Raw genomic sequence first — 21,726 nt, 5'->3', positions numbered from 1 at the left:
AGTGCCAAGGGAGTGGCAGGATGCCACCCTGCACTGTCCCCGGCCACCCAGGGGAATGCAACGGCCTGAGAGATCACCCCCCCGCCCACCCATTTGTGTGGTCCAGTACTAGACAGTGCCCTGGCGAGGTCCCCAGGTGAATCCGCCGCCCGGGTATTTAAATATCCAGATCGCAGCACGTGGAGCGAGTCGGATGACTCGTGATTGACTCAGAGCCCAATCTGGGGCAGGTGCGCGATTCACCCATTGTGACCGGATCCACGCTGGGGGCAGAGGGGCTGCTGAATCATGCGCACGGCTCCACCGCAGCTCAATTAATCGCACAATCAAAGCGATTCCTCGCACATTCCTCTCCCACAAGTCGAACCACCGGGTCCAAGAATACCACTTGAGTGACAGAAAGTTGTTCCTCAAGACGGTGCGAGAGCTGAACATATTAATTTGGGCCCATTGAAGAATTAAAATTCTGCCTCAGTATCGCAATTCAATGCTTGGTGTATTTTTGCAGGTGTAGCGCGTCACTGAACAGTTCACGGAATTTGTCAAGCTTTCAGATATTCCACGGGCTGCTTGTACTGTGGCAGGGCCAATCACATCCACTGATCTAACTCAGTTCCTCATGCAGGGAGGTTTACAGTTAAAGTTCTGACTTGCAGTTGGTAATTTGCTTTTCTCCTTGATGGACAAGAACAGGAACCCATTATGTGAGACACACAAGGCAAACGGTGGTCTCAGAATCCCACAACAGGACACGAGTGGAAACAAGTTGCAGTTTAATATTTGTGCGATGCGAGTCTCAGTATATCATCCTATCAGCCTAGCGTAATGATTTATGTGACTTTGACGTGACAGACTTCGGATTATATTTAGACTTACACACATGTTCGGGACAGGACACTCCTTGCGGATTTGTTTAAATGCAAAGTGAGACACCTGGTAAATATCAGGTCGCTTATCTGGATCTGGCTCGAGCATGAATCCTGAAAAGTGAAATCACCATTGGTAGATTAAATTACACCAAAATCAGCTTCAATACAAAAGGTAACACCAAGTGCATTTTCCACGACAACTAAAGTGGTGCTGCATGTTCAGAGGCAGGTTTCATTTTCAGTTTTATTGCATGTTTATTCACACATCCTGATCCCCAATCATCCGGATATCCCTTTGGGCGTGTTAAAGGGAGCATTCTCACAAACAATCCAACGTGAAACCAATCGTGACTTCACAGAATCTCCAGAATACCGCCATTGTTTCACTTTGATATCCCGGTCGCATTGCTTTCTACGCCATTCCCACACTTGGGGCACCTCCTTCCTTGCTTCTGTCACACCTTTTGGATGTCCCACAGCGAAAGGAATGAGAGTGGCTCAGGTTTGGCACCATTTTAGGGTCACTGGGCATCACACACATGCTCACGCACACACACGCAGACACACACAAAGTGGTTCATTAACCTGCTTTACAGAAACTAGGGCAATCCTGCTGCCAGAAAGTGTCCCATTGACTTCTTTCACTGGACAGTAAAAGCAGGGAGCAGCAATGAAACCCAGCTCACAACACCGAGCAGACCACATGAACAAGGCACACGTAACGTCAAGCCTGCCAGCGGCAGTAGCTGTGGGTAAGTTAGGACCATGTAATCACAAGTAACGGTGTCCTCCACTTCCCACATCACAAGTGATTGAAAACTCAACGTCTTCCGCTGCTGGCAAACCTTTGCGGATTTCAACATTAACGTCCTTTTTAGCTTAAACTGGACAGAAATCTGCCAAATTAAGACTTCTGATGATGGTGCATTCGTAAGGTGTACAACCAAACAATGCACACAGGAAATCCATCCCAATCTAGTATTAATCTGACCATTTTATTGTTACCATGGACCTCAAAAGGAGCCGAGCAGGCAAATGAAGAAACAGAGGGAATCATGTGAGAGCTTACTTATGAGGCAGTGCATCTCGCTGGAATACTTAGAGTTGTCCGGGATGGTGAAGCTCCCATCGCAGATTGCAACTTGGCTTTCTCCAAACGGTAGTGTAAAAAAGCAGAGTTTGTACAGTAAGCATCCAAGAGCCTGTCGGAGAAAGCACAGGAATCATGACCGGACTCACAGATGTTTTTACGAAGTTAACGCCACCCTTAACACCAGTTGTCATCTTCGGTGATTGGATTCAATGACGGAGAAAGCCAAAGTCTTGCAACAAGAATTTTCACATCTAACATTTTGATTTGTTGATTATTTTTTAAAATGCGCGATTTGTTTGGCTCACAGTTTAAGAGATAAAAAACTGTTGAGGGTCGCAGGGGCTTCTGCTGAACAGTGGTTCACGCACCAATGTCCCAGGGTAGAGACGTTGTGACCACGCTGTGCGGGGTTTCAAGGCTAGCCCGTTCTCAGAGCGGGGCTGGGGGTGGCGGCCAGCAATTAGGCTGACTGAAAAAGTCAACAGCCTAATCTTGCCTTTGGCGATTGCTTTCTAAAGCAAAAGTTGTGCGAGAAATTCAAACCACAGTTCTTTCTAACATACAAAACTCGAAACCGAAACCTCACCCAACCCATCTGGATTAGCTGCAGGTAAAACACGGCCATCCTAATTACAATGCCAGTGCCTCCCATTGTACAAACAAACTCACTGCCCGTGTATCGTGCTGTAAATACTTCAGTTTTGGGAACCGGACCAACATTCAGGACAAAAGCCATTGGAACCAGACAATCTCATGACTGCCCACTGATTACCAGCAAATCGCTACCCCAGGGGAACGAAGCGCTGAAATGTGTCATGTCCGTCAATGTGAAGCAGCTTCGTCCTCTTGACACTCAGGTTTGACGGCATCAACGTCACGCTGTTTCCATTGAGCAGGCCTGCACTGGCACAGCTTCAACGCAAAAACAGAACCAGTGCAAAGGCTCTGACATTTTCAAGGCAATTTGGGATAATTTCAATAATGTGAGCAAGAGAGGCAATTCCTCCAATTAACAATTACATTGAATTGACAAAAATTGCAGCAGAGTGGAGCCTTCCATGGTACAGGTCAAACTGTCATAGAGATGTATCTTAAACGACAACCTTCTAAAATAAAGACACTGTCTGATCTTTCCTGTAAAAGAAGTCCTTCCTGCAGAAAACCTCCACCTGTACAGACAGGACTCTGCAATCTTTGCAACCAGCCAATCTCAGGAAATGTTAACGTTTATTGAAAAATGATGACCAGTAAAGTAGTAACGCAGGTGAAGGCAGTGTTCCAAAACGATGCCCAAAAAATGTGACATTTTTCTGAAGGGCAGCAGAGAGGTTGCAGAGTTATGACCCAGCCAACACCACGCGAGAGAACTCTGGTGATCTGCAATTGCCTTGCTGCCTGTGGGAACGACACACTGATCCTACATTACAACAAGGACTGCCCTGTAATTACATCCTGTCGAGTAAGTGCTCTCATTCATAACATAAAGGTTTCCTTTTTGCTCACCCATATATCGGCCTTGGTGGTTATTGTTTTGCCGCAGTAAAGGTTGACCATTTCAGGCGCTCGGTAGGACAGGGTTGTGTACCTGAAAAATAGAAAGACAGGGGAAGTGATATTTTGCAATGTTGACTTGACGTGGGGGGGGGGGGGGGGGGGGGGTGACGGGAACTCTTGGCTTTCGTTCTTCAGGGTATAGAGCGGTTTCCTCTCATTGTTGTCGCCTGGGTTCTCGGTTTATCATTGAAAAAAAATCAACTTTTATCGGAATAAATCTGTGTTTAATTCGAAAGTTGTTTCAGCACGTTGTCCAGGCAGGGCAGTTCCTGGCGTGGTGTGAAATGCTGGCCTTCAGGTCGTAGGGAGAGGGGAACATTTTCCCAGTGGTCATGTCATTGCTGCTTCAGTCAAAGCGCAATCAACATAGCATTCATCGCTCTTATGGTTTTGGCTGTGGTTTGCCAGTCAACAGCCGTGATTGCATTTCCCAATAACCCATGGTGTGTGAGCCAAGACATGTACAACCTTTATTTTTACATCACCTCTGAGGTAGCAAAACACATGGTGCTTCACAGGAATGTTAGGAAACAAAATCGGACTGCGACCCAAATACAGATATATTCAGGCAGATGACCAGAAGCTTTAGCAGACGTCTCAAAGAAGATAATTGTTTACAGAGGGAATTCCAGAGTTTAGGGCTGAAGCATCTGAAGACACAGCCGTCCATGGGGAAGAAATAAAAATTGAGAATGCACAAGAGGCCTCATTTGCACAAACTCAGAAATCTCAGAGGATTGCAGGGCTGGGAACAGCCATGAAGAAATCGAAGAACGGTACATTTTAAACTGAGGATTTGCATAACCGGCAATGTGGAAAATTGCCCAGGTGTGTCCTGCACACAATAAACAAGACAAATCCAACCCAGCCAATTACCACCCCATCAGTCTACTCTCCATCATCAGCAAAGTGATGGAAGGAGTCATCAGCAGTGCCATCAAGCGACACTTACTCAGTAACAACCTGTTCACGGTCGCTCAGTTTGGGTTTCGCCAGGTTACTTACTCAGCTCTTGGTTCAAACATGGACAAAAGAACGGAATGCCAGAGGTGAGGTGAGAGTGACTGCCTTTGACATCAAGGCAGCATTTGACCAAGTATGGCATCAAGGAGCCCTAGCTAAACTGGAGGCAATAGGAATCAGGGGGGAAACACTCCGCTGGTTGGAGTCATTCCTGGCACAAGGGAAGATGGTTGTGGTGGTTGGAGGTCAATCATCTCAGCTCCAGGACATCACTGCAGGAGTTCCTCAGGGTTGTGTCTTCGACCCCAACCATCTTCAGCTGCTTCATCAATGACCTGCCTTCCATCATGAGGTCAGAAGTGGAGATGTTTGTGGATGACTGCACAATGTTCAGCACCATTCACAACTCCTCAGATAATGGAGTAGTCCATGTCGAAATGCAGCAAGACCTGGACAATATCCAGGCTTGGGCTGCCAATTGGCAAGTTACATTCGCACCACACAAGTGCCAGGCAATGACCATCTCCTACAAGAAAGGATCAAACCACCGCCCCTTGTTGGTGGCACGGTAGCACAGTGGTTAACACTGTTGCTTCACAACACCAGGGTCCCAGGTTCGATTCCCGGCTTGGGTCACTGTCTGTGAAGAGTCTGCACGTTCTCCCCGTGTCTGCGTGGGTTTCCTCCGGGTGCTCCGGTTTCCTCCCACAAAGTCCCAAAAGACGTGCTTGTTCGGTGAATTGGACATTCTGAATTCTCCCCGTGCACCCGAACAGGCGCCAGAATGTGGCGACTAGTGGATGTTCACAGTAACTTCATTGCGGTGTTATTGTAAGCCTACATGTGACACTAATACAGATTATTGTTATTCAATTATATTACCATCACTGAATCCGCGCAATCAACATCCTGGGGGTTACAATTGACCAGAAACTGAACTTGACGAGCCATATTAATGCTGTGACTACCAGGGCAGGTCAGAGGCTGGGAATGCTACAGCGAGTAACCCGCCTCCTGACCCCTCCAAAGCCTGTCCACCATCTACAAGGCACAAGTCTGGAATGCAAGAGACTATTCTCCATTTGCCTGCTAAACCAGCGACACCTGCATCCCATAAATGAATTTTTTTTTAAATTGAGTCAACGTGGGCCAGGAATCCCAAGGGTGAACGGTGAAGAGGACTTAGTGCAAGTTAGGAAACGGGCAACAGAGCTTCAGGTGAGCTCAAGCTTATATCAGACGGAAGGTAGACCGGTCAGCCAGGCCAGCCAACCCTCGAATCGTCCAGTCTCAAAGGTCAGCAGCAGACAGGTTGCAGACAAGGATGGAGTCAGCGGTTACCGGCGTGGAGATAGGTGGTTTTAGCGGTGCAACGCACGAGTGGTCACAAGCGCAGGTCGGGGCGAACTACCATTCCAAGGTCGCAAACAGTTTGATCCAACCCTGGAGAGATGCCAGAAAGGCGGATGGCGGCAGCGGCTCAGGAAGAGAGTTTCTGTTTTAGCCGCCTCAATAGGGCAGGGCAGCAGGGTAGCATGGTGGTTAGCATAAATGCTTCACAGCTCCAGGGTCCCAGGTTCAATTCCCGGCTGGGTTACTGTCTGTGCGGAGTCTGCACGTCCTCCCCCTGTGTACGTGAGTTTCCTCCGGGTGCTCCGGTTTCCTCCCACAGTCCAAAGATGTGCGGGTTAGGTGGATTGGCCATGCTAAATTGCCCGTAGTGTCCTAAAAAGTAAGGTTAAGGGGGGGGTTGTTGGGTTACGGGTATAGGGTGGATACGTGGGTTTGAGTAGGGTGATCATGGCCTGGCACAACATTGAGGGCCGAAGGGCCTGTTCTGTGCTGTACTGTTCTATGTTCTAATATTTAGTTGGAGAAAAAGAAAGTGAGTTAATCATGCACTGGGTGGCGGGCAAGCACCGTAACTGATGGAGAGAAGAGTTGGTGAGGTAGAGTTGGCCACCGGCAGCGTACACGTGGAACCTGGCAATGTGCTTTCAGATCACGTCACTGAGGGGCGGTAAGCACAGGATACAAAATAAAGGCTGAACTGACTCATTTATATAGAAATAGATCAAACCTTTCGGTTGGCAAGGCAGGACGTGGAAACAAATGGTTTCACGCTACATGCTTCCTTTAACGCATGACCATATATAGTCATAAATCACAGTCCTTCAGAACAGAAAGCACAAGTCTGCAAAATGGTATTGACAAAGCTGAAGCGTTGAGCACATTTTTCTTTTTATTGTCACAGCTCTGAGTGCATCAGCCAAAAACATTCTTCTCTAAAGAAACATTTATGGAGAGCCTGTTGAGAATTATTCTTGACACCAAATCTTCCGCTCAACAAGTCTGGAGGTATTTCTGCAGTCCCGACAGCTATTAGATCATAATTGGCTGCAGGATCTGGTCCTTGTGTTCGATTAGGGGGCTTTTCTGTTTCACCAGAGTCTTGGCACAGCAAAATAAATCAGCCCGCTAGTGCTGTTCACCCTTGGCATCCACTTCTCGATTTCTGTTGGCAACCTTTTGAGGAAATGGCCACAGTGGTCGGAAGCCACTTCAGACCAAATCTGACAATTCCCTCCGTGCTTCATGATGGGTCACTCCTGAAACGCTTCTGCAAAAGTTAAAGCAAATCAAAGAGGGCAGCAACAGCCCTGGCCATAGCATACAATCAGCCTTCGTCCTGGTCAAGTATGAAATGAAAATTGCTTATTGTCACAAGTAGGCTTCAAATGAAGTTACTGTGAAAAGCCCCTAGTCACCACATTCCGGCGCCTGTTCAGGAAGGCTGGTCTGGGAATTGAACCGTGCTGCTGGCCTGCCTTGGTCTGCTTTCAAAGCCAGCGATTTAGCCCTGGTGCTGGAGGACGGGCTTAGGAAACAGCCTCCAAAAAATATATATATGTTTGAAAATGAACGCAACCAGCTTCAGAAGTGGCACTGAACCAATCCTGCGAGTCAGTCTCCCCGATGGCATTATTTCAGGTCATGGCAGATGTTAAACCAGCTTTCTGCTTCTCACACAGCAAAGCAAAAGGCTGTTGACCTGATGACAGCTGGATCGCACCCACAAAACGTGGGTCTGCTCCATCGTCAGCCCCGGGCAGGACAGTCTGTGCGGTCAGAACCCCAGTTGACAACAAAGTTTACGAGCTGCTAATGACAACAGATCGGCAAGCGCACATTTCAGAAAGCCCGAATAAGCGTTTAAGTCCACAGACCACGTTTAAAACCGAACCAGAACTTAATTTGAGACTGTCCCTCGGTTCTGTCACAAAACTGGTGCCAAACACTCTCCCAAGGGATGGGGAGCGGCTCCCAACACTATCAGCAAAACAACCACTATTTGCATCTCTTTACTCTTCCAGCTTCATAACGTGCTTATTAAAGGACTTCAGACATGCCACTGAAAAAGGGAAATAATATAAAAAGTGCTGTTGGCCGATTCCCAGATGTTGTGCGACTATGACAGGAAGATTTCACATGCCAGACTTTAACACGTGGCGGAAATCGGTGATGAATGCCGGTGATGAATGCTGTCCATATTCAAAGTATCAATGGAGGGGCCAAACTACTCGACGCACGGATTGGACTCCGGATATTCCTTCCAGCGGCTTCATTTCAAATGCTCACTGGTCAACCCGGGTGAGAGCAGAGATTCCACTTCGCAACACGATCCGTGAAAGTATCTCCAAGCTCCTTGTTGGCCTCATTAAAATCCAGAGAACTCTACAGCAGAAGCAATATATTCAGTGTGCTGGGAACAATACCCAAGAGGAATTTGGATAACGCGGTTATTTTTATTTTTTGCAAAGGGATTGGCATCCACACGTGGGAACATTTCCAGCTCCTGCCTGGTGTAATGAGCATGGATCAGAGACAGGTCTATCAGTGAAGACTGGCTCCCTACCACAGAGGAAGCTGGCTGGATGCATTTCCATTTTATTGACGCGACAAAAATGGGAGCAACACTTCTCAGACTGGATATGGTTGAAACCTCGTTTTGTATCAGCTGGCCTGCTGACTTATTCTCGCCGAATATACCAACTCTTGTCTTTGTGACATGGGGCTCCTGCCAGAGTTTCGGGAATCACATTCTGCTCTTCAGCTTTCAGGGAAAGGGACATGTAGTGGCCATATCTGTCATACCCCCTCACGGTAATGCTGAGTCCTACATGTCTTGTCAACCGTGATGCAATTGTTAACATTCCCAGCTTTGGGTTATAAGGTTCTGGGTTCCAATCCTGCTCCAGGACCAGAGCACAAAATTCGAGGCTGACACTCCAGTGCAGGACTGGGGGAACACTGCACGATCAAAGGCTGCTGCCTGCTGGGCAAGGATTTACCGGGACCACATCTGCCTGCTCAGGCAGACGTGAAAGATCTCATGGCATATTTTCAAGTAACAGCGGGGAAGTTTGGGCAGGTGTCCTGGCCAATTTCTATCCCTCAACGAAACCACAGAGAGACACAAATATCTGACGAATGTCACACGGCTGTCTGCGAGAGCTTGCTGTGCACAGATTGGCTGTCATGTTTCTGCAAATTGCAAAGACAACAGTCAAAAGAGTTTAATTGGTTGCTGATGTATATTCTCTTTCTGCACTATGTTAATGTTCACTAATTTGCTGTGTTAAGATGGGGATGGGACAATTGGGCGCGGCCGTTTTGGCGCGGCCGTTTGGGCGCCATGGGACAATTGGGCGCAGCCAATTTGGCGCGGCCGTTTGGGCGCAGACGACAGAAATTCTTTTAGTTTTTGTGGCTAGTAACTTGTTGCAAATTGTTGCAAGTATTGTGCCAATATATAACGCCAATATATAAACAGATGGTGATAGAACGCACCAGCACCCAACTCAACGCACCCGCACCAGCAGCCAACTCACCTGAGGCTAATTCACAAATAAAGAAATGTTATATTGGCGCCAAAACAGCCGGCGCCAAAACGGTTGGCGCCAAAACGGCCGCGCCAAAACGGCCGCGCCCAAACGTACCTAACCCGTTAAGATTACTATTTAATATGGAAAATTTTGCAAAACCTTAATTAAAAGTAAACAGCAGCAGCAACCGGGGGGGGGGGGGGGGGGGGGGGGGGGGGGGATGGATTTATTTTCCTTTTTGTAAGGGGGCGCATGCTTCTATCCATGTTTTGAATTGGGTGTTAATTTGCTAAACTGTTTATCGTTTTAGAGGGTTAAGTTGTTCTGTCTGTTGGCATGTTGCCCTTCTTTCTTTGTATTATTTTCCTTTTTGGAGGGTTTTGTAAACTTATTGAAAAACTTTGAATAAATACATTTCTTTTAAAAAAAGAGTTTAATTGGTATCAAGCACTTTGATATGTCCGTTGATCATCAGATGCAGATTATAAACCTATCTTCCCTTCTTTCTATGCACTATTTGCAGCACAGAAACAGAACAGACAGTAGATCAGGCAAGCTTTCTCCCACCATTCTTCATCCAGTAAACCAGCAAACCAGAGACCCAGAGTGATGCTCTGGGGTCCCACGTTCGAATCCCGCCAATAGCAATCTGGAATTACAAGTCTAACGATCACCATGAAACCATTGACGATTGTCTGTCTCCCCCCCCCCCAGTTTTAGAATCTTGGCCTTTCTGCGCATGTTGCGTTGCAGCGTTGGGATCGTGAAACTGCAATTGGAAACAACAATCCATCACCGACTCGTTCTACAGCACAGCCCAAGCTTTTAAAAATGTTTTGGACACAAGTGGGAATACCTATGTATTATAATTCACTCTCGATTATTACCAGTCAGTGAATTGTACAAGACTGGGAGGGCAATAGAAGGTCAAATTGAATCGAGGAGACGGAGTCAGGTGAGATTCCAGCCCCATTGTATCTATCGCGTAGTAATTTCAAGCTGGTTCAGTGTAAAACATGTATCATCGCCAGGATTGATTTTTCGCTCAGAGTGAAGCCATTCATCTCTTCAGCTGGAAGCATTTTGATGTGAACTTTCATATTTGGCTGGAGTTCAATAATTCATAGCTGCGACATTCCGTCAGGAGCACAACATCCTGAGGCACCCATGTTGCTGGCAAGGTTCCCCCAAGCTCGGAGCAGCTAACCCTGCTCCCTGGCCTGTGACTGCTGGAAACCGTCCATCCACAGGAGGGAAAGACTCCGCCGCAGGCATCCCCGGGGTGTATCAGAAACAAAGCCTTGGGGACGAGAAGGCCGCATCCTTCACCAGAAAGGGGGTCATGCTTAATTAGAGAAACGGCCAGAAATGGCTCAAATCGGTCACTTTTGGAAAGAAACAATTTGAGTGGAACTCGACCGTACCACCTTGTTTCCATACCTTTCTCTGTGGAACAACCTTTTTTTTTAAAAAAAGACAGAAACAAAAAGCTACTTTGAGGATTTGGCGATGCCACATTCAGTGCAGACCTCCAGTTGAGCTAAGGAGGTGGTCTAGTCCTTCGTACGTCGGCTGGACCAGATGACAACCCCAAGTCAGCAGAAGCATAGGCTGCTGGAAAGACACCGCGGATTTGGCATCATCACCCGTGAGGGCAGAGTCGGTGTTGCAGACCAGCGACTTTCACAAAAGCCACGGACCCGAAACGTTAACTCTTTGTTTCTTTTCTTTCTCCCCACTCTCTCAACCCTCTCTCCCTCCACAGATGCTGCTCGGTCTGCTGATTATTTCCACCATGCTCTGTTTTTAATTTCAGTTTGGCAGTGTTTTGATTCTGAGAGTGAGTCGGGTTCCCTTCTCCGAAAGTCCTGAAAGTAATCTCCTCGTTAAGTGCAACTTAACAAACTTGCCCTGATGGAATCATGGTTCGATTTGTGGGTTCCATGTCCAGTCCCGTTGTGCCACCCCTGCTGCCACGTTGCAGCTACGAATTTTCATTCAGTCTCTTTCATCACCACCCCCCCCCCCCCCACCCCCCCCCCCCCCCCCCCCCCCCCCCCCACCCACCATTGTGATACTTCATTACTGGGGAATCATGAAACGAAACACAAATTACTTACTTTTTAATTTCATCTTCAACAGCATTGACTCCTTCGACCTGAGGGTTCTGGGATTTATTCGTTGCGCTGCCGAAATCACAGAGGACATAATGTCCTTTGTCATGAAGCAGTATGTTTTCAACCTGAAGAGGAATATCACAAACACTCAGTAAACAGCACCACTGAGCTATTGGGACTTCAGCCCGCCACATGCAAGCAGCGCAGGTTTTTAAACACGAAATTTCCTGGCAGAAGCCTGACACAATATATTTAGTACATCAGATACCCAATAAATTCTGATCCTCTCCTTTCCTCGTGGGGCACATCCCTCTCGCTGCCTGAGGTTAGGCAGCGAGTGCCTGCAGGAATGCTGTTTGATGGAGGCAATCACAACCACATTCAGCCTGTCTGGTTGAATGAGTGGGTTGTCTTACGAGCAAAGGTTGGACACGCTCGGCGTGTAGTCACTGGATTTAGAAGAGGTGACTTGGCTGAAACATACAAGATCCTGAGGGATCTTGACAGGGTGGATGTGAAGAGGATCTAGAAATGGGGGTCACTATTTTAAAATAAAAGGTCAAGTATTTAAGGCAGAGAGGAGGGGAATTTCTTCTCAGGAAATCTCTCACTCAAAGCCAGCAGATGCAAGAGTTGTTGAATATTTTTAAGGCAGAGTTGGATAGATTCTTGATGAGGGAAAGTGGGGTAGGTGGGAACGTGCAGGTTACAATCAACCATGATCGTATTGACTGGCAGAGCAGGCTGGAGGGCCTCAGTGGCGAGCCCTGCTCCCAGTTCCTATGTTCGAGTAGGTGGGCCACAATCAGGAAAAAGAAAAAAAAACCCTGGCTGCTTTAATTTCTGAACCCAGGGAAACGGAGACCGATCACAGCTCTCTGGTGTTCAGATCAAACCTGCTGACATGGGCCAACACCCCACACGTCAGTGCAAAGATGTCCTGATCTGTACCCCTCAGGTTTGCAGTAGCCTCTGCCCTCAGATACCAGAGCAGCCAGCAAGGTCAATCCATTGGTTTTGCAAAATAAATGTACCCACATAATGACCGCACTACAGTGCTGTAAAAACATGCCCCCGTGCTATGTGGCAGGACACTGTTTTGTGCTCATAACATATCAAGGAGACAGGGAGAATAAGGTTCCACAGAGCAAGGCATTGCTTTGGACTCATGATTTATCACGCTGGGGAGTAAGAAGGACGTACAGCTTCATCTTCTCGTGTGAAGCACGCCCGTGGTTCAACACACTGGGGCAGCTTGGGGGAAGGGAAGGGGATGGAGAGAGAAACACGGTTGCATTACAAGACAAGTCACTGCTTCACACTCATGATTCATTCTGTTGGGTAGAGTGGGAGGAGGAGCCAACCTACATGAAGGACAGAACCTTGCTTTGCGTTCACAACTCACTATTTGTGGGCACTGGCAGTGGGAGAAGATTTCTGGCAGAACAACGATTTATGGCTTCGTTCATTCCACTGGGCGAGGGCGATTGGTCAAATATTGTACACCAGCATGTGTACAAGCACGACGTTATGACACTTGGCCAAATGCACAAATCTTTCAGGAACGTTTTAGCCATGAAAGAGGCTCCACATGGTGCGACCAGACCAAACGCCCTCTTTCTTGGTGAATTTGTTTTTAAATTCCAATTGAGGGGCAATTTAGCACAGCCAATCGACCAGCCCTGCAGATCTTTGGGTTGTAGGGGTGAGAACCATGCAGACACGGGGAGAATGTGCAAACTCCACACGGACAGTGACCCTGGGGTTCTTCCAGGGCAGGAAGGCTAGACTGACCAACAGCTTTTAAACTGCACGTTTCTTCCGACTCCGTGAGCAACGCTTTCAGTCACCTTCAAATCCCGGTGGATGATGGGCATCTTGCACTGGTGCAACCTCGCGACGGCTTCACAAGTGTCACAGAATATCTGCAATACTTCGTTCTCGGTGAAACCAGTCTGCAGCCGCTGGTTCATCAGGTTCACCACTTGGCCCCCTGCAGCAAGGGAATAAAAAAAAAAGAGATGAGATTATTTCAGCCCAACAGCCCCGGATTCACAAACAGAGCCCGCTTCACCACACAGCCCAGCCGGCTCCAACATCAGCTGAAGGAAAAGCACAAATCCTGGAGCTCCTTGACTGTGAGTGGGCCCAAGATATCAAACAACAGAGGAAGGGGGAATATGTAGCATTACTTTATCCTAAGCTGCGGTAACGTGGCAAACGGGAACGATGCTCCGACTCGCGAGCTGGTAGGTCGGTCAGAAGTCCTAAAAAATGTATCGATGAACTCTGGTATGCGGAATTATTTTCTGGTATATTTTCTTGCTTGGGGAAAGCAACAAAGAACAGGATCAGCACATCCACCTCTCTGCCTTAGCCAGGCTACTGGGATGGGAGGGATCAGTCTGACGGACAGTTTTCACACGAGTTGAATCATAGAATTTACAATGCAGAAGGAGGGCATTCGGCCCATCGAGTCTGCATCAGCCCTTGGAAAGAGCACCCTACTTAAGCCCATGTCTCCACCCTGTAATCTCACCTAACCTTTGGACACAAAGGGGCAATTTAGCATGGCCAATCCACCTAACCTGCACATCTTTGGACTATGGGAGGAAACCCACGCACACACGGGGAGAATGTGCAGACTCCGCACAGACAGTGACCCAAGCTGGGAATCGAACCTGGGACCCGGAGATGTGAAGCAACAGTGCTAGCCACTGTGCAACCATGCCATCCACAGGAGCTTTGGAATTCAACTGCAGCATTCGTTCGTTCCGCGCCGAACAATGAGCTTGGAGATAACGCGGAAGAGGTGCAGTTCACAAGTGAAGTTGTTGGACAGAGCCCTGGGACCTGGCCAGAGAAGGATGCACGTGTAGCACGAGCAGTGTTATCTCAGGCTGTCAAATCGAAGGTCCAGCAACCAACACCACCCCCCAATTAAAGTGGCACTGCATCTAACGGTGTGGACAGCGGGTTGTGCCTTTCAGGTAGATAGCTGATGGGTGCATTTTAGCCTCATCCAGCTGTTTGGCTATTTTGCAATAACTGTCCTTAAAAGTGAACAGTAGATACTGCCACTGCTAGCAAAAAAAGTTTAAAAAATATTTGAGGGGGGGGGGTTCAGGAGAGAGTTCACAGTCTGAAATAGTTCAACACAAATAGTCGAGCCCTGAAGACTGTACGGTGCTGTTCCTTGCGTTGAGTTTCACTGAAACAGTGCAGCATGGCTCAGGACAGAGATGAAAGCATCACATCAAGCTGGTGAACTGAAATGGCAAGCATCCAGCATGCTGGGATCATGCTGGCGGACTGAGTGGAGAGGTCCCGCAAGGCACCTCCCGGTCACCACGCCAAAATCCACAACTCAGAGCGCAGTGGAATGACTCAAGACGGGAGATTGACAAGACAGAAATTGACGTTAGCCTTGGGCGGAGGTACAAGTGGTCCAAAGTGTGGTCGGAGAGGTGGAATTTCAGGAGTACCTTTGAAGAGGAGGGAGAGGTAACGCTGGAGGATTGAGGGGCAAGCTCTGGAGCTGAGGCAACTGAAGGCGCATCTGCCGAATGGCTCGAAAAGGAAATGGGGGATGAACAAGAGGGCAGAGTTAAATCAAGGACCAATGGTCGGCAGGGTCCATCGTTCTCCAAAATCGGAGTTCCCAATCTGTTTTCCATGGGCAGATCAGCTGATGTGCCTCATCACAGGTGCTTTCATGCAAATACTTTCAAAGCAGCATTTACGAAGATACCAGGACAAATCCCTCTCCGTCAACATTATAAATCAATTCAAAGCAAGGGGTGAGGAAGAAATATTTTTTTTTTTTTTAAACAAACATTTTCTCATGTAAGCATTCCCAGGGGACACGAATGCAGTACTTTTGTGGTGTTGGAGAATGCAAAGACTAAATCAGATCGCAGGAACATACGGCTGTCGCCATGGAAACCTGGAAACACCATCCGCAGCTCACAGTTAGCCCAATGCGATTCGGTGACAATTGAGATAATGGCACCCACAATTTCGCATCACCCAGGGTTGGGGAATTGCAAAGTGCAAGCTAAGTGCGCATCAAGACAATGGAGGGAGGCAATCGCTGAAACCTGGGCGGGTTGCCCAAACCTGCTCTCCTGCAGAGTGGCCATTACTGTGATCAAGTGCAGCATTCTGCACTCAGCTTAGCAACATCCATTATTCATCTGCACAAGCGCTCGCACCTACATCGTCCCAGGTTTCCCTGCACACGCCAGACTTCCAAGGTGTTCAGAGACCAAACGGAAAACCACATTGCCTCTTATCGTATGGCAGGCTCGCCCCCTCCTCCAGCTGCACTCCATAATATAAACGCCCCTTCCCTGGAGCAACTGATGACGAGCGCACACTGGCAAGGGTCTTTGAACGTGCTGTCGGATAACGAGAGCTGAACTCAGTCCAGTTAATAAGCAGAGCCCAAATCCATCGCTTCCAGTGGTGCAGTAATTGCAGACTCTGCACAACACACAGAATCAGTCACGACCGAATTAGACAGGAAATAAAAGGAGGGGATAACAAAACACCAGGGCCTCTTTCCCAAGACAAACAGGCAGCATAAAAGCTTGGAAAGACGCGGTGACATTTTTATCGTCAAACACACACCCTCTGGAACCATGGTTTAATCTAATGACTGAACAAGTGACAATGCCCAGCTATCGCCTCACAAAGAGGAGGCAAAGCAAGAGACTGAAAAAGCTTTCACCATTGTATAAACATGCATCAAGTCAGAAGCACTTCTCTCCTGGTGACTGAATATTTTGGATCATTTACTTAACAGGGGAAGCTTTACAGATGTAAAGGGAGTAATCCAGAATTAGTATTTTCCGTAAGTGATGGTTGACAAAAATGAAGCCCAGAATTTCCTTCAGACACAATTGGCAGGAATCTACTTGCGCAACACTCAACAAAATACATAAATAATTATAATAATCTTCCTTAGTGTCACAAGTAGGCTGACATTAACACTGCAATGAAGTTACTGTGAAAATCCCCGAGTCTCCACATTCTGGCGCCTGTTCGGGTACACAAGAGGGAGAATTCAGAATGTTCAATTCACCATGCGAGCCTCCCCGAACAGGCGCCGGAATGTGGCGACTAGGGGCTTTTCACAGTAACTTCATTGAAGCCTACTCGTGACAATAAGCGATTATTACTATCTTTAAAAACTGTCGTTTTGGCTCCCAGTCAAGCAATGTGTTAACTTTGAGGTTTTCATCCATGTTTTCAAATCTCTGCCTGGCCTTGCCCCTCTATTCCTGTAATCACCTCCAGACCCACAGAACCCTTACCAGCGCTCCTCTATCTCCAGCCTCTTGCGCACTTCCAATTGTAAGGACTGCACCATTTGTGGCCAAGCCTTCAGCTGGCTAGACCTGGAATTCTCGGCCTGCAGCTCTGCGCCTCTCTTTCCCCCTTGAAGATATTTCTGAAAACACAATTCCTTGACCACGTTTTTGGCCATCTGATCTCATATTCTCCCTCTGTGGCGTTTCGAGTGTGATAACACTCCTTTGGATATTTCATTGCGTTAAAGGCACAATATAATTCAAGGTGTCTATTCATGATGGCTTGAGTTCAAAAGTGCAATTGATGTCTTCTGCGCACGCAAATGCATGCGTTTGGGAGTGGTGCGATGGTGATGGGGGTTGAAATCAGGAGCTAAAACACTTGAAGCTGAATAATGAATATATCTGTGTTCATCTCATATCCTTCCCTGGTAATGATTTAATGCGGCTTTATCTTTCACTTCAAAAGAAAAGTGGCAATCAAAAATGATTCCAAATTTAAATGAAAATTCCTCTGCTCAGGAGCATTAATGTCGGTGGTAGGTTCAGTCTGCTGATGGGTCACTGCCGATGAAAGCAACGGGAACTAGCACGGTTTTAAAAAAAAACTCTTGGGTTCACGAATAGCCAACAGGGAATGTATTTGACAAGCAGTCCATGACCGTCCAGTTGCAGCAGTCAGGGATGGGCAGCAAATGCCGGCCTTGCCAACGATGCCCACATCCCAATGCACGAGAGGAAATATGACAATGACAGGCATAAGGAGACGGCCAAAAGCTTGGGGAAAGTGGTGGGTTTTAAGAAATCATAGAATCATAGAATTTACAGTGCAGAAGGAGGCCATTCAGCCCATCGAGTCTGCACCGGCTCTTGGAAAGAGCACCCTACCCAAGGTCAACAACTCCACCCTATCCCCATAACCCAGTAACCCCACCCAACACTAAGGGCAATTTTGGACTCTAAGGGCAATTTATCATGACCAATCCACCTAACCTGCACATCTTTGGACTGTGGGAGGAAACCGGAGCACCCGGAGGAAACCCACGCACACACGGGGAGGATGTGCAGACTCCGCACAGACAGTGACCCAAGCCGGAATCGAACCTGGGACCCTGGAGCTGTGAAGCGATTGTGCTATCCACAATGCCCTGAGGGAGACTAATTCAACACAAACCCTGTGGTTACGTTCGCCAGCAACATCAGACTGGCTTGGAATTCTGGCCCCCCGCCCTGCCCATCAGATGAGAATCTGCCCCAGCTGACTGCGTTGAGATGAAATAAAAAAGGTTCTTGCTCTTTTCACAGCTCGCATTTGTCCTTTGCAGAGCAGCGTGGATAAATCCAGTCAAGCCCATGGGTTTCTGCGTCCATTGTGTCTCGGGATGGTGGTTTTGTTCCCCACTGATGCATTGACACTCGAGGAAGGAATCAAAATGACATCTCCCTAACAAATCAAGTCAGATACACAAACACATTGCACTGATGCAGATTCCTTTAAGTAATGAAATAAAAGTCCTCACCGCGACAAAAATCCATCAGGATCAGCACTTCCCAGACCTCTCCGGAGCCGACAGCTGTGGTGCTTGAATCAATATAGCCAACAATGTTCTTGTGCCCTGCCAGGTCCCTCTGGAAGAAAGATAATACTTGGTCACAAGCAGGTCACCGCTCTTTTTTTAATTGGCTTGGCCCTGTTGGCCAAATAATCATTTGCAAAGGACTCGTGCTGGATGACAAAGTCGCACTTGTGATTTTCAGCCACGCAGCAAGAGAATCATTACAACTGGCTACAATAATCTCAGGGCTTGGGAAGTCTGCCATCCAGCACCTGCTTTCTGGAAAGCCTGGGTGTGCGGGCTTCAGTGAAGAGTACGATTGGGCCGCTGGTGGTGCATCCTGAACGTAACACAGTCTGCCAATCTTCACTGTCTGCACCCACGTGAGAAAAACAGCCACCTGGACCGGACAGCAAGAACATAGAACAGTACAGCACAGAACAGGCCCTTCGGCCCTCAATGTTGTGCCGAGCCATGATCACCCTACTCAAACTCACATATCCACCCTATACCCGTAACCCAACAACCCCCCCCCTTAACCTTACATTTATTAGGGCACTACGGGCAATTTAGCATGGCCAATCCACCTAACCCGCACATCTTTGGACTGTGGGAGGAAACCGGAGCACCCGGAGGAAACCCACGCACACAGGGGGAGGACGTGCAGACTCCACACAGACAGTGACCCAGCCGGGAATCGAACCTGGGACCCTGGAGCTGTGAAGCATTTATGCTAACCACCATGCTACCCTGCTGCCCCTAGAGTTGACGCTGGTACAACAGTGCCTCAGCACCTTCAGTAGAGGACAGAAGACGAGGAAGGGGGAGGGGGAAAAAGAGAGAGAAGGGTCAAAACCATTAGCTGCCATTGATGCTGCACTTTCCAGATCAATGGCTACCAGTATCAAAGTCAAGTTACTTCCGTCACAGGAACCAAAAACGGTCATATACAAAACAAAAAAATCTACTGTATTTCAAAACTATTTTAGACACCAAGTAGCAATGTATTTATTTATTTTTTTAAAAATCTATTTACTTCTGCTGAAGCTTATTCTAGGTGCCTGATGGCTGACACCACAGACCAACAAGACGGTGCCACGAACCAAAAGCATTGTGATGGACAGCAGCTGGAAAGGTATCAGGCAAACAGCTGAATGGGAGAGCAGAGAGGAGACAAGCTCATGCAGGAGGGGATGGAGAATCAGAATGAAATGAATGTCTGGAGATAATGGCAATAGAGAGAGACAGACACAGACACACGCGCCACGTGCAGTTATCTCCTGTAAGAACATGAAACCTGAAGTGAGAAAAAGCTCTTCAGTCAAGGCAGATGATATTTCTTTTTGCCATTAATTTCTCCTCTGATCGCGACCTCATTATATTACCCTGAACTTTCATCCCATTCCCATCACCTCCCTTTTGAATCGCTACTTGGAAGTGGCACAGATGTCTCCCCTGCCTCCTTTGGCCCCACTATGTATAATCTCCGACGACAGACTGGGATGATATTCAGCACATGGTAGGTTCTAACCATCTCCAATGTCAGGACACTCTCTCTGCCTGCAAATATTTGCCACTCACCATGATTTGAATCTCTCGCTTGCACACCTGCAGATCGTGTTCATTGTTGACGTACATCCTCTTCAGCGCACTTTTAACGCCATTGTGAGTCTTCACCAGGAACACAATGGCAAAACCACCTGGGAAACATATAAACAAAAACTTTATCACGGCAAGTTCGAAAACAAGAGTCCCAAATTCTCAATTACACATGTTGGCAAATTCTGCAGCCGAGCTTTTTTTCAAACCAACACCCCCCCTTCCCCTCCCCTCACCCCGCATCTACCCACCCAACATCTCCAATTCCACTCCCAATGTGAGCTGGGAAACCATTGGGAATTTGTTTAGCCTGACAGGTGGACTGTGATGGTCTTTTGTATCTTTCTTCCTCAAACATTTTTGAAAACATTTTTCCAATTAAGGGGCAATTTAGTGTGGCCAGTCCACCTGTCGTGCACACCTTTGGGCTGTGGGGGTGAGACCCATGCGGACATGAGGAGAATGTGCAAACTCCATACGGCGAGCGACCCAGGGCCGGGATCGAACCAGAGTCCTCTGCGCCATGAGTCAGCAGTGCTAACCACTGAGCCGTCCTTCCTCAGACATAAGTAACAATAGTAGATTGAAACAATCGTTCACCTCCTTGCCAACTTAAATTGTCAGAATTCAGCACATTCGCCAGTAATCAGCAATGAGTGCTCAGAGTAGTTTCACTGTAATTGGCGTCATTTGGGACAATTCAGGGATGCACACATGCCAGCTGATTTCTCTTTTTGAAGCACCTGGAAGAGTTCACGAACCATTTAAGTACTTTGGGCTGAAGACACTGGCATCTCTGCCAGCCCTCGACCCAACTTTCACACTGCACACATGTGGTTCCTTCACCGACGAAAATCAATAACCTGATTGTACATCTGAATCGGCCAGTATCAGGCAAAGAAGTGTCCAGATTCCAAATTATCTGTCAAGTTCAATTACCCGAAAACAGAATACTTTCTGTTGAAAATCTAAAAGGAAATCAGAAAACGATGGAAACAGTCAGTGAAGAGAAAGAAAGAAAGGAGGACGGTGGAGTTGAGGCCATGGTGAGATCAGCCATGATCATTTTGAATGGCGGTGGAGCAGGCTCAAGAGGTTAAATTGCCGACTCCCGCTCCTTGTTCTCATGTTCTTCAAAATAACTATTCTGTCTAATTCCTCCTTCCAGCTCTTGGTCTGTAGCCCTGTGCGTAACAGCACCTCCAGCACAAATGTGGGTCTTGATTAATCAGGGAATTGGGGTTATGGGGAGAAGGCAAGAGAACGGGGATGTGAAACATATCAGCCATGATCGAATGGCAGAGCAGACTCGATGGGCCAAATAGTGTAATTCTGCTCCAATGTCTTGTGGTCTGATGGTTCAGGTCTCTGACCTCCAACTAGAACAATAGAAAAAATTAGCGATCTAACAAGTTCGAAGCAAGTACAGTGGTCAAGACAGAGAGAGGGGCGAAACAAAGAAAACACCGGCAGCAACAACTTGTATGCAGATAGTGCCGTTAACGTATCAAAATCAAAGATGACACATCGGTTCGGTCAGGTGACTAAAAGCTTGGGCAAAGAGGTGAGTTTGAGGAGAAAGTGAGGTCGAGAGGCTGGGAAGTGGAGGGAGTGGAATTTGAGAGCTTGGAGCCGAGGCAACTGGTGGCAGGGCCATCCATGGGGACTGCCATTGCAATTGTGAGTGCACAAGAGGCCAGAATAAGAGCAGTGCATGCATGCCTCCTTTGTGAAGTCTTTCATCACCTGTTCCAATGTCTTCTGTGGCTCAAAG

General features: G+C 47.7%; 1 protein-coding gene across 6 annotated transcripts in view; it reads right to left on the bottom strand.

Annotated features, from left to right (window-relative positions):
- Positions 1-21,726, bottom strand: part of aak1b (AP2 associated kinase 1b) — a 108,588-nt gene that overhangs the window by 60,463 nt on the left and 26,399 nt on the right. For all 6 annotated transcript variants that reach the window (XM_038785557.1, XM_038785558.1, XM_038785561.1 and 3 more), the window contains exons 2-8: positions 19,935-20,053; positions 18,318-18,426; positions 13,333-13,475; positions 11,486-11,607; positions 3,466-3,547; positions 1,939-2,071; positions 877-980 (exon numbers count right to left, since the gene is read on the bottom strand). In XM_038785557.1, coding sequence (XP_038641485.1) covers positions 877-980; positions 1,939-2,071; positions 3,466-3,547; positions 11,486-11,607; positions 13,333-13,475; positions 18,318-18,426; positions 19,935-20,053 — 812 coding nt within the window. The remainder of the gene's footprint in view (positions 1-876; positions 981-1,938; positions 2,072-3,465; positions 3,548-11,485; positions 11,608-13,332; positions 13,476-18,317; positions 18,427-19,934; positions 20,054-21,726) is intronic.

Source organism: Scyliorhinus canicula, chromosome 26 (genome assembly GCF_902713615.1).
Source record: "Scyliorhinus canicula chromosome 26, sScyCan1.1, whole genome shotgun sequence".
Taxonomy (NCBI): Eukaryota; Metazoa; Chordata; class Chondrichthyes; order Carcharhiniformes; family Scyliorhinidae; genus Scyliorhinus; species Scyliorhinus canicula.
Note: the sequence above shows the minus strand (reverse complement) of the source record. Positions and strands in the feature narration are given on the sequence as shown.